This window comes from Papaver somniferum, chromosome 5 (assembly GCF_003573695.1).
Source record: "Papaver somniferum cultivar HN1 chromosome 5, ASM357369v1, whole genome shotgun sequence".
NCBI lineage: Eukaryota > Viridiplantae > Streptophyta > Magnoliopsida > Ranunculales > Papaveraceae > Papaver > Papaver somniferum.
This window is the reverse complement of record NC_039362.1, coordinates 71,738,544-71,751,406: the sequence shown is the minus strand read 5'-3', so window position 1 is coordinate 71,751,406 and position 12,863 is coordinate 71,738,544. Positions and strand designations below refer to the sequence as shown.

The 12,863-nt window shown below is 38.2% G+C and overlaps 3 protein-coding genes and 1 non-coding gene across 7 annotated transcripts; 2 read left to right on the top strand and 2 right to left on the bottom strand.

Annotated features, from left to right (window-relative positions):
* The first annotated feature begins 498 nt into the window (after window positions 1-498).
* On the top strand, window positions 499-2,390 carry LOC113281876 (DNA-3-methyladenine glycosylase-like). The gene is made up of 5 exons (XM_026530779.1): window positions 499-988; window positions 1,142-1,199; window positions 1,310-1,393; window positions 1,536-1,677; window positions 1,770-2,390. Exons 1-5 carry the CDS (start codon window positions 601-603, stop codon window positions 2,058-2,060), a joined length of 963 nt encoding a protein of 320 aa, XP_026386564.1. The 5' UTR covers window positions 499-600; the 3' UTR covers window positions 2,061-2,390.
* A 502-nt stretch (window positions 2,391-2,892) lies between these two features.
* Window positions 2,893-7,099, top strand: LOC113281875 (calcium/calmodulin-regulated receptor-like kinase 2). Of its 4 annotated transcripts, XM_026530776.1 has the most exons (10): window positions 2,894-3,071; window positions 3,194-3,259; window positions 4,045-4,196; window positions 4,524-4,910; window positions 5,124-5,277; window positions 5,447-5,573; window positions 5,747-5,832; window positions 5,931-6,002; window positions 6,191-6,394; window positions 6,510-7,099. In XM_026530776.1, exons 4-10 carry the CDS (start codon window positions 4,582-4,584, stop codon window positions 6,810-6,812), a joined length of 1,275 nt encoding a protein of 424 aa, XP_026386561.1. In that variant the 5' UTR covers window positions 2,894-3,071; window positions 3,194-3,259; window positions 4,045-4,196; window positions 4,524-4,581; the 3' UTR covers window positions 6,813-7,099. The 4 variants fall into 4 exon arrangements, with proteins under 4 accessions (XP_026386563.1, XP_026386561.1, XP_026386560.1 ...); XM_026530778.1 differs by lacking the exon at window positions 4,045-4,196 and having other exon boundaries at window positions 2,893-3,071; XM_026530775.1 differs by lacking the exon at window positions 2,894-3,071 and having other exon boundaries at window positions 3,103-3,259.
* Window positions 2,940-3,011, bottom strand: TRNAT-CGU. The gene has a single exon. It is a non-coding gene; the product is annotated as a tRNA-Thr (tRNA).
* Window positions 7,100-7,578: 479 nt separating the features above from the next.
* LOC113281874 (phosphatidylinositol 4-kinase gamma 7-like) lies at window positions 7,579-10,947 on the bottom strand. The gene is made up of 2 exons (XM_026530773.1): window positions 10,707-10,947; window positions 7,579-10,207 (listed from the first exon to the last, which is right to left on the bottom strand). Exon 2 carries the CDS (start codon window positions 9,917-9,919, stop codon window positions 7,982-7,984), a length of 1,938 nt encoding a protein of 645 aa, XP_026386558.1. The 5' UTR covers window positions 9,920-10,207; window positions 10,707-10,947; the 3' UTR covers window positions 7,579-7,981.
* Between the last annotated feature and the right edge of the window lie 1,916 nt (window positions 10,948-12,863).

Below are 12,863 nucleotides of genomic sequence, written 5' to 3'. Positions count from 1 at the left end.
CAGGGTTGTCATAATGCATGGATTGCAAGTTCATATCACCAAATGTGGGATAAGAAAAGAGTGATTGATGTATTAAACCTTATTACAAAGCAAAGCGTACCATTTTTCAAAGAACAAATTTCCTTAAAGACTAATTAAGGGATCAACTAGTTTATTTTTAGTATTAATAGGTCTACAAACAAGTGACATTTCACCAAACATTTCCACTTATATATATATATATATGCGCATCTAAATGGGATATATATATGCGCATCTAAATGGGTCCAGATCGTCTGTGCCACTGCTTGGGTGTGCCCTATGTGCCACACCAATAGAAACACGGTATTTTCTCTTGGATTTGTAATATCTTCTTTAACTAATTAATTATCTTTCCTAATCGATTAGTGTTGTATAAATAGAAAATCTATTTAGTTAGTCATGGTTAATGAGAGGAATGATGTGGCGTGTTTCTATTGGTATGTCACATAGGGCACACACAAACAGTGGCACAGACGATCTCGATTCCTTCTCATAATCCATATTTATATATCTAAATATATTTATTTATTTCAATACCACCAACTTTCTAAGTTTTGCGAAAAGAAAATTTGATCAAGTATGTACAAAGAAAAGGTGAGAAAATATGTTTTCGATCACCGGAACAATAATAATAGTTCAAGTTTCAGAGAGAAAGAGAAACAAAACCAGCCAGGAGGAGGTTATTTATTATCACCCAAACATCTTAGGAGAGTGTACCCGCTAGGGATTGAGAGAAGTAACTCATCGTTCTCACTTTCTTCATCACTAAACTCAAATGATTCTTCTCTTAAAGGTTCTATCATCCTTGGAGATTGGAAAATACCGGTACGTCGTCATGAGTTAAGTCGCCCGCCACCTCCACGAAAACTCGTGAAGTCGGTACATAATGTTGTGCCTCGACCGCTTAGCCATAATGTATCTGATGATGGAAGTTTAACTAGGTGCCATTGGATCACTAAAACAACTGGTAAGCTATATTTTCGCAGTGTGCACTGTGTAGTGTACTGGTCCAAATCGGCAAACCAACAACTATATGTATATATTTTATTTTACTGTCCCGTTTGAAATGCTAAAAGGCGGCCTATTATCTTGTACTGACGATCGCGGTTTGTTTTTGCAGATGAAGTTTACGTTGTTTACCACGACCAGAGTTGGGGAGTTCCAGTATATGATGACTTGTTAAGTGATTTCGTTCATTTTAATTTCCATATGTATATACTTCAAGATTTATTTCAAACATTTTTATTGTAGTAATATTGACAATGCATGGAATATATCTGTGCAACAGCCAATTATTCGAACTGCTCTCGCTATCGGGGATGCTGATGTATCATTTCTGGATTGAAATTATCAAAAGAAAAGATTTGTACAGGTTCAGATCCTTCCCAATACAGTCTCATAAACTTGGGTTACAAAAAACAAGAAATATATTGGTCATATCATGCAGCTATTTTTTCACCAACATTTTTAGAACGAGCATATAATAATTTGTGTGTTTTGAACGTATAATGCAGGGAAGCTTTTTCGAACTTTGATCCTTACATAGTAGCAAAAATGGGAGAGAAAGAAATCAAAGAAATCAGTTCTAACAAGGCATTGATGCTAGATGAAAGTCTCGTCCGTTGCATCATAGACAATGCCAACTCCATACTAAAGGCAAGTCTTCGAGCTATTGATAGATGCATACATACCTCATTTTGGTAACTGGTCATAACTCAAGGTTTTATTTTTTGTTTTGTACGTTGCAGATTATAATGGAATACGGGTCATTCAGTGATTATTTATGGGGATACATGAATTACAAACCGATGATTAGCCGGTACAGACATGCAAAAAGCGTCCCTTTGAGAAGCCCCAAAGCTGAAGTTATCAGTAGGAATTTAGTGAGAAGAGGTTTTCGGTTCGTAGGACCTGTGATCATACATTCATTCATGCAAGCTGCTGGGATGACAAACGATCACCTCACTGATTGTTTTCGGTTTAATGAATGTGTGAGACTTGAAGGAGTTGATCATGATTATGAGGAGGAATCGTTCTAAAACATCATACATCACTCACCTAACTCGAGTCTCATCTGTCATTTTTTTTAACGTAAGTGGGTCAAGTATGGCTGCAAAAGTATACAAAAATATTGCCTGTGGTGCAGTTGAGGTCACTGAACACGAATCATCGGTCCCGTTTGGTGCACTAGTTCCCCAAAACCAAGAGTTTTATTTATTTTTTGTAACTAATTTTGTTTTGAGATATTTGTATTAATTTACTACCAGTTGTGTTGGTTGGGAATTGAATATGTTAATCTATTATCAGAGACGTTGTTTTGATTGTAAGTTTACTAAGTATGAGACAGGAAATTTTGTGATCTTTTCAAACTTGCTTGGTCTTTTTTGTTCAGCGAAATTATAATATGATGTTGGTGTTATGCATACATCAAAAAGGGTTTTGGTGTTATTTAACCCTTGGGGTAATCCCTGCAGATATTAGAAATTGGCTTACATCCTAATTGTCACTATACTTCAGAGGCTGACACATTATCTTTAGAAGAGTGCCTTTCACAGAGAATGAGAGTTTCTAGTTCAGTCGCAAAATGTGAAGACGAGTAGGTATATCCTACAGCTCATACCCCACAAACAGCAGGAGAGTAGTATATTTGTAAGTTGGGCTGTAAGGTTACGTGCAGATTGCAGTGGTGTTGGTTTACCAACTACGCACCCCTTTAACTCTATAGCCATCCAATACTCATCTGAAACCGCGTATTTTTAAAAGAAACCCTGTTATCATTGAGTACTGTGTGGGTAGGTATGGTCCAACACTCCAACAACCTGATTTATTTTATCCATGGAGACAAATCAATACACTAGTGATGAGTCCCTGGAAAGGAAAAAAAAGAAGAAAAAAAAAATTGTGCACCTAAAAAAGAAAGCTCCCGGTGAGGATCGAACTCACGACCTTTCCCTTACGAAGGGAACACACTACCACTATGCTACGGAAGCGTTGGTGTCCATTACCAATTTTAATCATCTAATAACACTTCGTTTGGCGTATTACACGGGGTATAACCTCTGCATCTAGTAACACTAGATTTCGGTTAATTAAGTAGTCTCTTTATTCACTTGACGGCTTCATTCTGCATTACTTTTCATTTCTTCCCTCTTTCTTTCTCTGCTGCTTTCAGTCCACCACTTCTTTACCTGGTCTTGTAGGGATCGGCGGTTTCAATTTTATCTGATTGCTTCATCAGGTATGTTTTCTTTATGGGTTTGAGAAGTTTTTGTGAAATGGGTTCAATCTGTTTGATATTTGGTGTTTATGAATTTGATGATTTTAGATTGTTTGGGAAACATATGGGTGTTGAATTATGATATTCTAGGAGAACCCAAGATGTTTTTATTGGATTTTATGATTCATAATGTGATCTTTGTTCTAGGTGTAGATGTGGAATTCAGATTTCATTGTTATTATGAATTGAACATCAATGGGCACGATTTTAGGTGTTTGATGTACGTGTAGTAGATTACCAGGGAAATAGGATTCGTTTTAGTGGGATGGTCTTGTTGGTTTATAACAACTGAATTCTGTGTGTCTTGGTTTTGTGAAACTTATCACACAATTCTGATTTGATTGGGCTATGTAGCCTGATATGTGACAGCAACTCAATGGGACCATTCACACCAGGATGAATGGGTGTTGATTCGGTAGAATTTGTTGGCGTAATAAGAAACTTGTCCCGTTTAAAATAAAATCGTAAAGAGTTACATAATAGATGAGGATCATTGAAAACCAGTCCATTTTCTTATAAGCAGACTCTGGTTTCTAAGGTTTATATAGACTCGTTTTAGCTAGATATTATGTCTCGTCTTTCTTGACTATTTCCAACATCCATATGTTTGATTAGTCGAGTCATGTTCCATCGTTTTAGAAAGTCATATTATCTAGTTCATATGAGCATAGTGCTGGCAATTGGAGTTAACTTTGACAAAATTTTAAGATGATCTTTAATGCTGATACACCCTTCTGTTCAACTAGAGACTGCAGGCATAACATTCAAAATCAGAGCAAATTTTGGTAGGCAAGTGGGTAACAAACCCGAGTCTACAGTATCATGAACGTTGGCAAGCTGGGTGGAACCTACAGCCAAAATTTCTTAACCATCAAGCGCGTATTTCATATCAGATAAGGTAGTTGTCTGATTCACCTAGCACTTGCTTAGTTGCTTACCATTCACAAAACATTTCATATCAAAGTAGTCTTTATAAGTCATACTCATCATTCTAGTATTGAAAAGTCTGTATTTAGTGGTACTATTTTCAATTTCTTTAACATAAATTGGCTGCTCCTATTTCTAGTTAAACATCTTGTTAGGTCAAAATGTAAGAATTAGCTTTTCTGGAAAGTAGCATCCTGTTTAGTTTTGATGCTAAGTGGGACTTATTTTTGGTTACTGCATCTCTGGTTGTGTGTAAGCTTTGGGGGGTTCATAATTGTGCTTGTCAATTTCATGGCAGAGAGAATGAAGGTATTAGAAACAGAAGATGCTCTCACCTTGTGAGTATCATACAACAAATGGCAGCTCCAGCTGGTTTGGTTGTTATTGGTATCTCAGTTGGAGTTGCAATTGGCTTGTTATTAGCAGTATGCTCATTCTTCGGTTTAAGGTGGTATAGAAAGCGTTCTCATCTTCGACAAAATTCAACTGCGCGTAGTAGTGTAAGTTCCCTCCCCATACGTACTAATGGCTTGGGCGCAAGCATAGATAGCAGTGCATCAATCTCAAGTTCCATATCAGTTAACATCTCAGACATGCCTGCTGCAATTACTCCTCGATCTTGGTGGAACCACCAGAACAAAGATGCATTTGCTTCAAACTCGGGCATTCCAAGATACTCATACAAGTGGGTTGTCTATTTATAGTTTCCCTCCAGGCTAATTTCGACGGTTAAACATTTTATGAGTTTATCCATCTTCTTTTTTTTTTACAGTGGTGACTGTTTTTATGCCCTTTTACTAATCTGAGAACTTGAAGTTGATCTTTGCTGGCATGCATGTTAATGTGCTTTGCTATTGTTGTTTTTTGTTCCTTTTTTTAATTAATTTTTTTTTTGTAGGGATATCCAAAAAGCTACACAGAACTTTACAACCATTTTAGGACAAGGATCTTTTGGTCCAGTATATAAAGCTACAATGGCTACAAATGAAGTCGTAGCCGTAAAAGTGCTAGCATCTAATTCAAAACAGGGGGAGAAGGAATTCCAAACAGAGGTAAATACTATCTCCTGGAAGGATAATACTCATTAATCTTTTCCCCTCCTCCTATTTTGGAAAAAGGTGAAGTGAGCATGCTCCATTGTCCAAAAAGTGGTTTCTGTCTTTCATATATCAGTCTGTTAAGATCATGTTGCATTAGCCTTTTACTTTCTTTTTCTACCAGGTACTTCTCCTGGGTAGACTCCATCATCGGAATCTTGTGAATTTAGTTGGATATTGTGTAGATAAAGGTCAACACATGTTGATATATCAATATATGAGTAACGGGAGTTTGGAAAGTCACTTATATAGTAAGTCCGTATTACCATTTTTTTTTTCTTTTCCATGAAAAACGTTCTCCCAATGGGAAGCTAAATGTTTGACCTACTTACAAGTTAAACAGATGCTTTAAAATACCCAATCAGAAGAATTGTGTGCTGTAATCTTGAGGTTTTCTGATAAAGAGTGGTGTTTATACACTCAGGTGAAGGTGAAAAGGTCTTGAGCTGGGAACAAAGGCTCCAAGTTGCTTTGGATATTTCACATGGAATTGAATATCTTCATGAAGGGGTATGTCACATATGTTACTTCCCTGAAAAGCTTAAGTGATATTCTTTTTCCATAAAATGTTCAAATTCCAGGACTAAAACATGCAAATCTTGGAACAGGCTGTCCCTCCCGTCATACATCGGGACCTAAAGTCTGGTAATATATTATTGGACCGATCAATGGGAGCAAAGGTACGTCGACTTGTTGCATGTACTTTGGTTTATTTTCCTACTTCAATGTGATTTTTGAGAGTGCCTTGGGTCCTGAGCAAGAGACCAAGCGGTCCACACTGCAATTGAGATTTTCAAAGTAGAAGCTGAAGAAATTGAGCAAGTGACATCAGTATCAGACTGATATTAACAATGATTCATCAAATTAGGTTGCAGATTTTGGGTTGTCCAAGGAAGAGGTATTTGATGGCCGGAAATCAGGTCTGAAGGGTACATATGGTTACATGGACCCTGATTACATATCCAGTAGCAGGTTAACAAAGAAGAGTGATGTCTATAGTTTTGGGATAATCATCTTCGAACTGATCACAGGCATCCATCCTCAGCAAAACCTGTTGGAATACGTCAATCTTGTATGTCTCCCCTCTTTTGCGTTTCAACTGATAATCTGTATATGAAATCTCTCCCCAAGCTACCTTGAATGACTTATTTTCTTCATTTTTTCCCTTATTTTTATTCTTTTTGAAGGCGGGTATGAGCTCAGATGGTGTAGATGAAATACTAGATAAGCATATTGTCGGGAAATGCAACATTGAGGAAGTAAGACTCCTTGCTAGCATTGGTCACAAGTGCATACACAAAACACCAAGAAGGCGTCCATCAATTGCAGATGTTTCACAAGCCATCTCAAGAATAAAGCGGCGGCGTCTTACCAAGGAGGACACAATGTCTTTTGCAGGAGGAGATGTTCACGATGTCTTGAGGCGGATAGAAAATCAGCAGGTGGAATTGAGTTCATTAACAAGCATCAAAGAGAGAGTACAAGCATAATCTTTAACAACTATGCTCCAGTTTTCCCTGATCCTCTGATTGTGGTTTGTATGGGCTTTTGCAATTCATCGTATTTAAAACTTCAGAACATCTTTACGATCCCTTTGAGACCTCGACCAAATCCCATTTGTCTAACCTAGTGATAGAACCAAGTCAAAAGAAAAGACTTATTTAGCTAGGGTTAGGTTCTGAAGTTGGGGCTATCTAGAACCAGAGAGACAGAGAGGCCTATAAACATGTACAGTTACTCTTCATTTCATATATCAAAAGTAATCCGATTTTATCACTTTGTACAAAAGATTTGGAGAACTTCACTGCAAGAATTGATAGTACCTTACAAAGTATTGGTATTACCTCTATTTTTGGGTTTTCACCGTCTTCAACTAGATTTTGCTTCGGTCACACCCTCATTTCTGAAAATAAAAGAATGCGTGGAAGGGAGATGGCAAAACTAAAGCTTACTACGGAAGAAAGTACTCTGGAAATGCCATATTCTTTAAAGCTTTGTGTTGCTGTCCGGAATCGGAGATAGATTACATAGGCCTCCTTGTCCCTTGTGTTAATATAGAAGGCATGCCTGTACTGTCTGGAGAGACACCTTCCAGACTAACTCATGGGGAAGCCTTCAAGACGGAAGTAGCAGTGCCATTCCAATGGTGTCCGCAGCAAAGACCAAGAGAATCAGAATACTTTTCATTTCGGGCACAGCACCAGTTTTCATCAGACTAGTAAAAATGCAAGTATAGTTCAAGAAAAAGTAATATTAGGCTGTACATAAACTTTTCTTTCCCTTGGTTTTATTATTCAAGATAATGTTCTAACTGAACGCCAGATAAGCAGTGGAAAAAGAAAATAAAGAAAGAAAAATCAAGCAAACATTCAAACTCAAGCTCAACGAGTTTCTTACTCTTACTCTCCCTCCCTCTCAATCTGAATCTCTCCAACACTACAATTCCTAAAAGAATATTTACAGCAAAGTCTTGCTACTATAAATGCTACACTACCACTACTCCCACCTTAAAATTCCCTCATGCTGCAAGGAAATCTGAGGCGAAACCTACACACTAACATTCCTTCTCACTTGCTCCCAACACCATATCAGTTCTTTATTCTTTTTCTTCTTCTTCTTCCATCTAACCTCTTTATCCTAAAAGGACTGATTGTAGTTCTCAAAACTGGCACGATGTTCCAAGCCTTTGCTTCTGTCCAATACCCACAGATCTACGGCTTTCAAATGCAGGATGGAGAAGCTCTTGGAATATATCAAGAAACAAAACCCACTCACTCTCCTTCATGTCTGAAACTTTTACGAAGCACGAGCTCCCAGGCACCTGCTCATTGGCACTCCTCCAATCACCTGAAGAAGTACCTGCCAGATGATTTCCTTCTGGTTTTGCAACCTGAAACAAGGGTTTTCTCTCACCTAGGCTGATATTCTTTAACGACATTGAGAGTTTCGGAATTTTCGGGGTAATGTTCTTAACAGAAAAACCGCCATCAAAATGCAGCTTTCCAGCATCTTCTTCGCCTTCACTATCTTCCTCCTCAATGCTCTCCTCTAATTTAGTGAGTGGGTTTCGCCCAAACCCACCTCGGAACCCCATATTAAATGGAGCCTTGGTGTAGAAATCCTCGCCTAACTTTCGCACGACTTCGTTTTCGGCTTCCACACAATCTAAATCAAACTGAAATTCTTCGTGATCTTCTCGTTCTTCACCATTTTCAGCTTCAGGAGATGAGATTTCCCGATCTGCTATCACCCTCCTCCTGGCCTCAATGCAAACAACCTCAAATTCACTTGGTTCTTCTTCGCGGCTCCTAAATTCCCTAGTCATCATTTCCCCAATCTCAGCAAGACAAAGACCAAATGCTGCTGCTTCCTTTAGAAAAATTGTGCTGAGAACCAATACACGAAGGCATGCCTCCCGGATCATTGGCAGATCAATCCGAAGCATCTCGGCATCCTTAACAGCATCGAGTTTTGATATATACTCGAGCTCATCCTCAGAAAAGGGAATCGAGGCCTGCGGCCAATGTATCCACTCAAAATAAGGGTCCTCGGGGTCTTCGGGCAAGCAAAGGCCATGGTCGATGGGGATGAGCTCCATCTGCCCAAATCCTCCAATTCCGTCACCTTTCCTCACCAGAAGGTTTCCACCATGTCTGTCAGTGTTAAAGATCCTGATATCCAATATCCCTATCCTATGCACAGAAGTAACAGGGAAGCTGGAGCAACCGTAGTCACTGGCATCAAAATCGTGACGAACAAACTGCTGGAAAGATGCAATCTTGCTAACCTGATTCTTCTGATGACATTTGCTATTGACCCCTTCATTAACATTGAAGACGGAATGAGTTACCTTTATCAGCATAGTAGGAGGCACATTGGCAAATTGATCATGGTCGAGTAGGTAAGCGGCGACTTCTCTATACCCTGTCTCACCAATCCTAACTGACCGCTTCAGGCCTGGCTGTCCAAGGGCTTTCCCAACAAAACCTTTTGGGTTATTTGGTGCAAAGGGCTCTTCATCAGTTGGTTTCACAATAGCAACACTCTCACCTTTGCTGTTTCTGAAATAGTAAGCACCACCCATCCCACTATGAACAGGCAATGGATCAACACCCATCTTAATAGCCTTCACTATATCCTTCACCAGTTGCTTCGTAATCACAAAACGAGCCGAACGCCCTAATATTTCAATAGGGCCACTTCGATCTTTTTGCTGAAGATCGGTAGCTGCAGGAGAGAGACAAGGAGTTGATGAACTTCTATGCATGATGTTCCTTTTGAGCAGAAGAGGGGAGTCATTTCGAACTGCATCCAAATCGTTATTCAGCACACGATCCCCAAATACAAGTGAGCTTTCATCAGTCGGGACATTAAAAGCCACTTGCAGTTTCCTTTTCACGGTATGGGCATTATCGGTGCGATCCAAATCTAACCCCAAAACAAAACCCATGTCAGTTTGCACAAAAACACGTCTCCTCCCAGTTGTATGCTTTGCCTCCGTCTTGTTGCTGTTCCCATGATATTCTCCATTAATTGGGCCATTTGGAACTGCAACTGCCATCTGAGTCTGAACAGCGCTGTCCAAGTTAGGAGACATGGAAGAACAAGGGCACCTGCAGACGTTCTACGACAAAGGGCACAGCAGCAAACAGCTTCCTTTTTCTCACTCTAGCAGACACCAGATATTCAAAACACCAATGCTTTTCGAAATCCAAATAAACAATCAATAATTAACCGACTCCTTTTGAAGCCAATTTGTCACCACAACAACACAGCCTAAGAAGAACGAAACCAAGTGGTGAACAGCAAAAGAGTAGATTGCAAAAATTGCTATTGTGGAGGAGAAGCCATCTTCTAATAAAGGATTAACCCAAGGGACCAAAATCTGCAATTATTCACCGAAATATAATCCATCAAATGCTATTAAATGTTAACCAAAACTTTGGCTGCAAGAAATAATATCAGAAATCATGTATTTTTTTTTGCCTTCAGTATCAAGAAAAAAATCAACAAAATATACTAATCCAATCAACAACAATGTTGAAATATTCTTTATTCAATATAAATGCTTTTGACATCTTCAAACATCTAACAAAAAAAACCTACCAAACATTCCACCCCCTAATAACCTTTTTTCCCAATTTGACGGCTGCTGTTCAAATTTTACAGATCAAATTTCTAATACATCTAATTACTTATTCAACACATTCCTAATTTCATATTCAACATTCAAATTACAATTAAATCGATTTTCCATAACAAATTTATGGATTGATAATCATAATCAAATTCATTGATGAAAACAACAAATTTAATCAGAATTTGAAGAAACAATGCTGCAAAAAACAAAAACAAAATTGAATAAAATGTAGATATGAGCTTACCAGAAACTGAGGAATCAACAGAAGCTTGATTCAAACAAATCGGGACCGTCAGAGATTGAAGAAGATAATAAATCAACGGAACGGATACGAGATACAGAAGATTCAACGGTATAGATTGTATCACCCTCACCTCACCCACTAGTATATAGTAACTACCTCTGAAACCTCTTCTCCGAACCAAAAACCCTTTCCTTTTCTGTGTATTATCTCTCTCTCTGCAAAATCTTCAACTCTGGAAAAAGACTTAACTTAACCCCTCTTCCTTTTAACTGTGATTAAATTCTGAACCTGAGTTAAATAAAATAAACTAACCGTGGTTTAGATAACCGCGTAATCTTCACCTTCTTCTGTTCAGATTACCCAATGAGAAGAAGATTTGATCAGAACTGTTTATTGGTGGGTCCGCTGCGAATGCGATGTTGACATATTTTGTAGAGGTGGGACCTAGTTACATTACTAAATTTAGAGTCATGTCGATATCAGGTTTTTAACGTCGGTGAGAAACTGGCAACACTGAATCATTTTAATAACAAACTTTGTTTTTCTATTTTCTGCCCCCTGTTTTGGTGCCGATGAATTTGTTTTTTCTCTGAAGACCAGATAAAATTAATAACATTTTTAATTAATGAAGGAAGTCTTAATTAAGAGTTTATGTAGGATTAATACAGAAAAGAAACATACGTGCGAACCTTAATTGAGTTTACGTTTTTAAAGGTGAGTCAAAAGATTGAAGTGTACGTGTATAATCGTGCTGTTTTCTTTATGAAAGTGATTTAGATAAGAGTTCCACGTAAAGCTCACGTGCCATGTTCATAAAAGGCTAAAATCTGCCGATTCACACAGTACGGATGAGATTTTGTATTCAGGCGATCGTCGTGGGATATTTTTCCTGTCATTCTGGATATATGTTCCGGGTTCATTGCGAGTCATGTGACCGTGTATATTTAAGGGCCGGATATAGTAAATGATTGCAACTATGAAACATAATATGAAAGTATGGGTCATTTGGAAAAAAAATGTTTAGCCCATACAGTGGTAATATAAAATCCAAAGATAGTGTCATAGTGATGAGACACAGCCATATAAGGAACATCGGCAATGATCCAAAATGCATGAATCCGACAATATCTGTCTCAGAGTGTGTGTAATGATATCGTTCGCGTTAGGTGATAATTGACAATGGTACCAACAACAACAACAAAAACAAATGGTTATCACAATTGCTAATTAAGATGATACGCGTAGTTGATTTTGATGGATTTCATACCATTATGTCACTTGTTTAACAAATTGTGCTTAATATAAAATTGTTCACTTGCACCTTCAGGGGAGTGATACTCTAATGATAGAACTGTTTATATTAGATTTTGAATGACACACTCAAAATCTAACATGTATGTATATATATGCTACAAGTAGGCAGCAAAGTATCTGGAGAGAAATGAGAAGAAGAGCTCGGTGGGTTCAGCCTTCAGGGTTCATATGAAAATGGGTTCACATGCAAATGCTTGCTCAAATTTGTGTCATTTCTCAACACCATGTAAAACGTAATTTTAACTCCATGTTCTCCGACATGTATTTATCATCACACTGTCCGTGTCATTAATGGTTTCCCTAGTAGCGTGCACATGGTCATAAAAAAACAATGTACATGGATAGAATTACAGCCAGGTGTAAGTAACATGTACATGGATGGAATCACAGTCAGGTGAGGTCATGTACTAGCAGCACAACGATAACCTGAGCCCACCGGGATATAAATCATTCACATCAGTGTCGAATTTTTTTTCCTCCGTCGGCATCTTTTGAGCATGGGGTGACCCGGTGACATATCAATTAATTCCCTATTTATGCAAATATGGCGACAGAGCAAGTGACTTAACCAATCGTATAATAGATTTTGCACATCGACAAGATAACGAATAGACAAGAAGAAATGACAGTTTAACTACTACATGTGAAACTGGAATTCAAATCACATCACCTAATATCAACTGTTATGAATGATTAATGACGTTCACTTTCTTCAGGTAGCTGGGGTGGCTGTGATGAAAGTGAAACTACCGCCGAGTTCGCTACGGGCATGTACATAATCATCCTGGAAACAATGTACATAATCATCTTGGAAACTATGTCAAGTGTAAAGCTTGTTCAAAA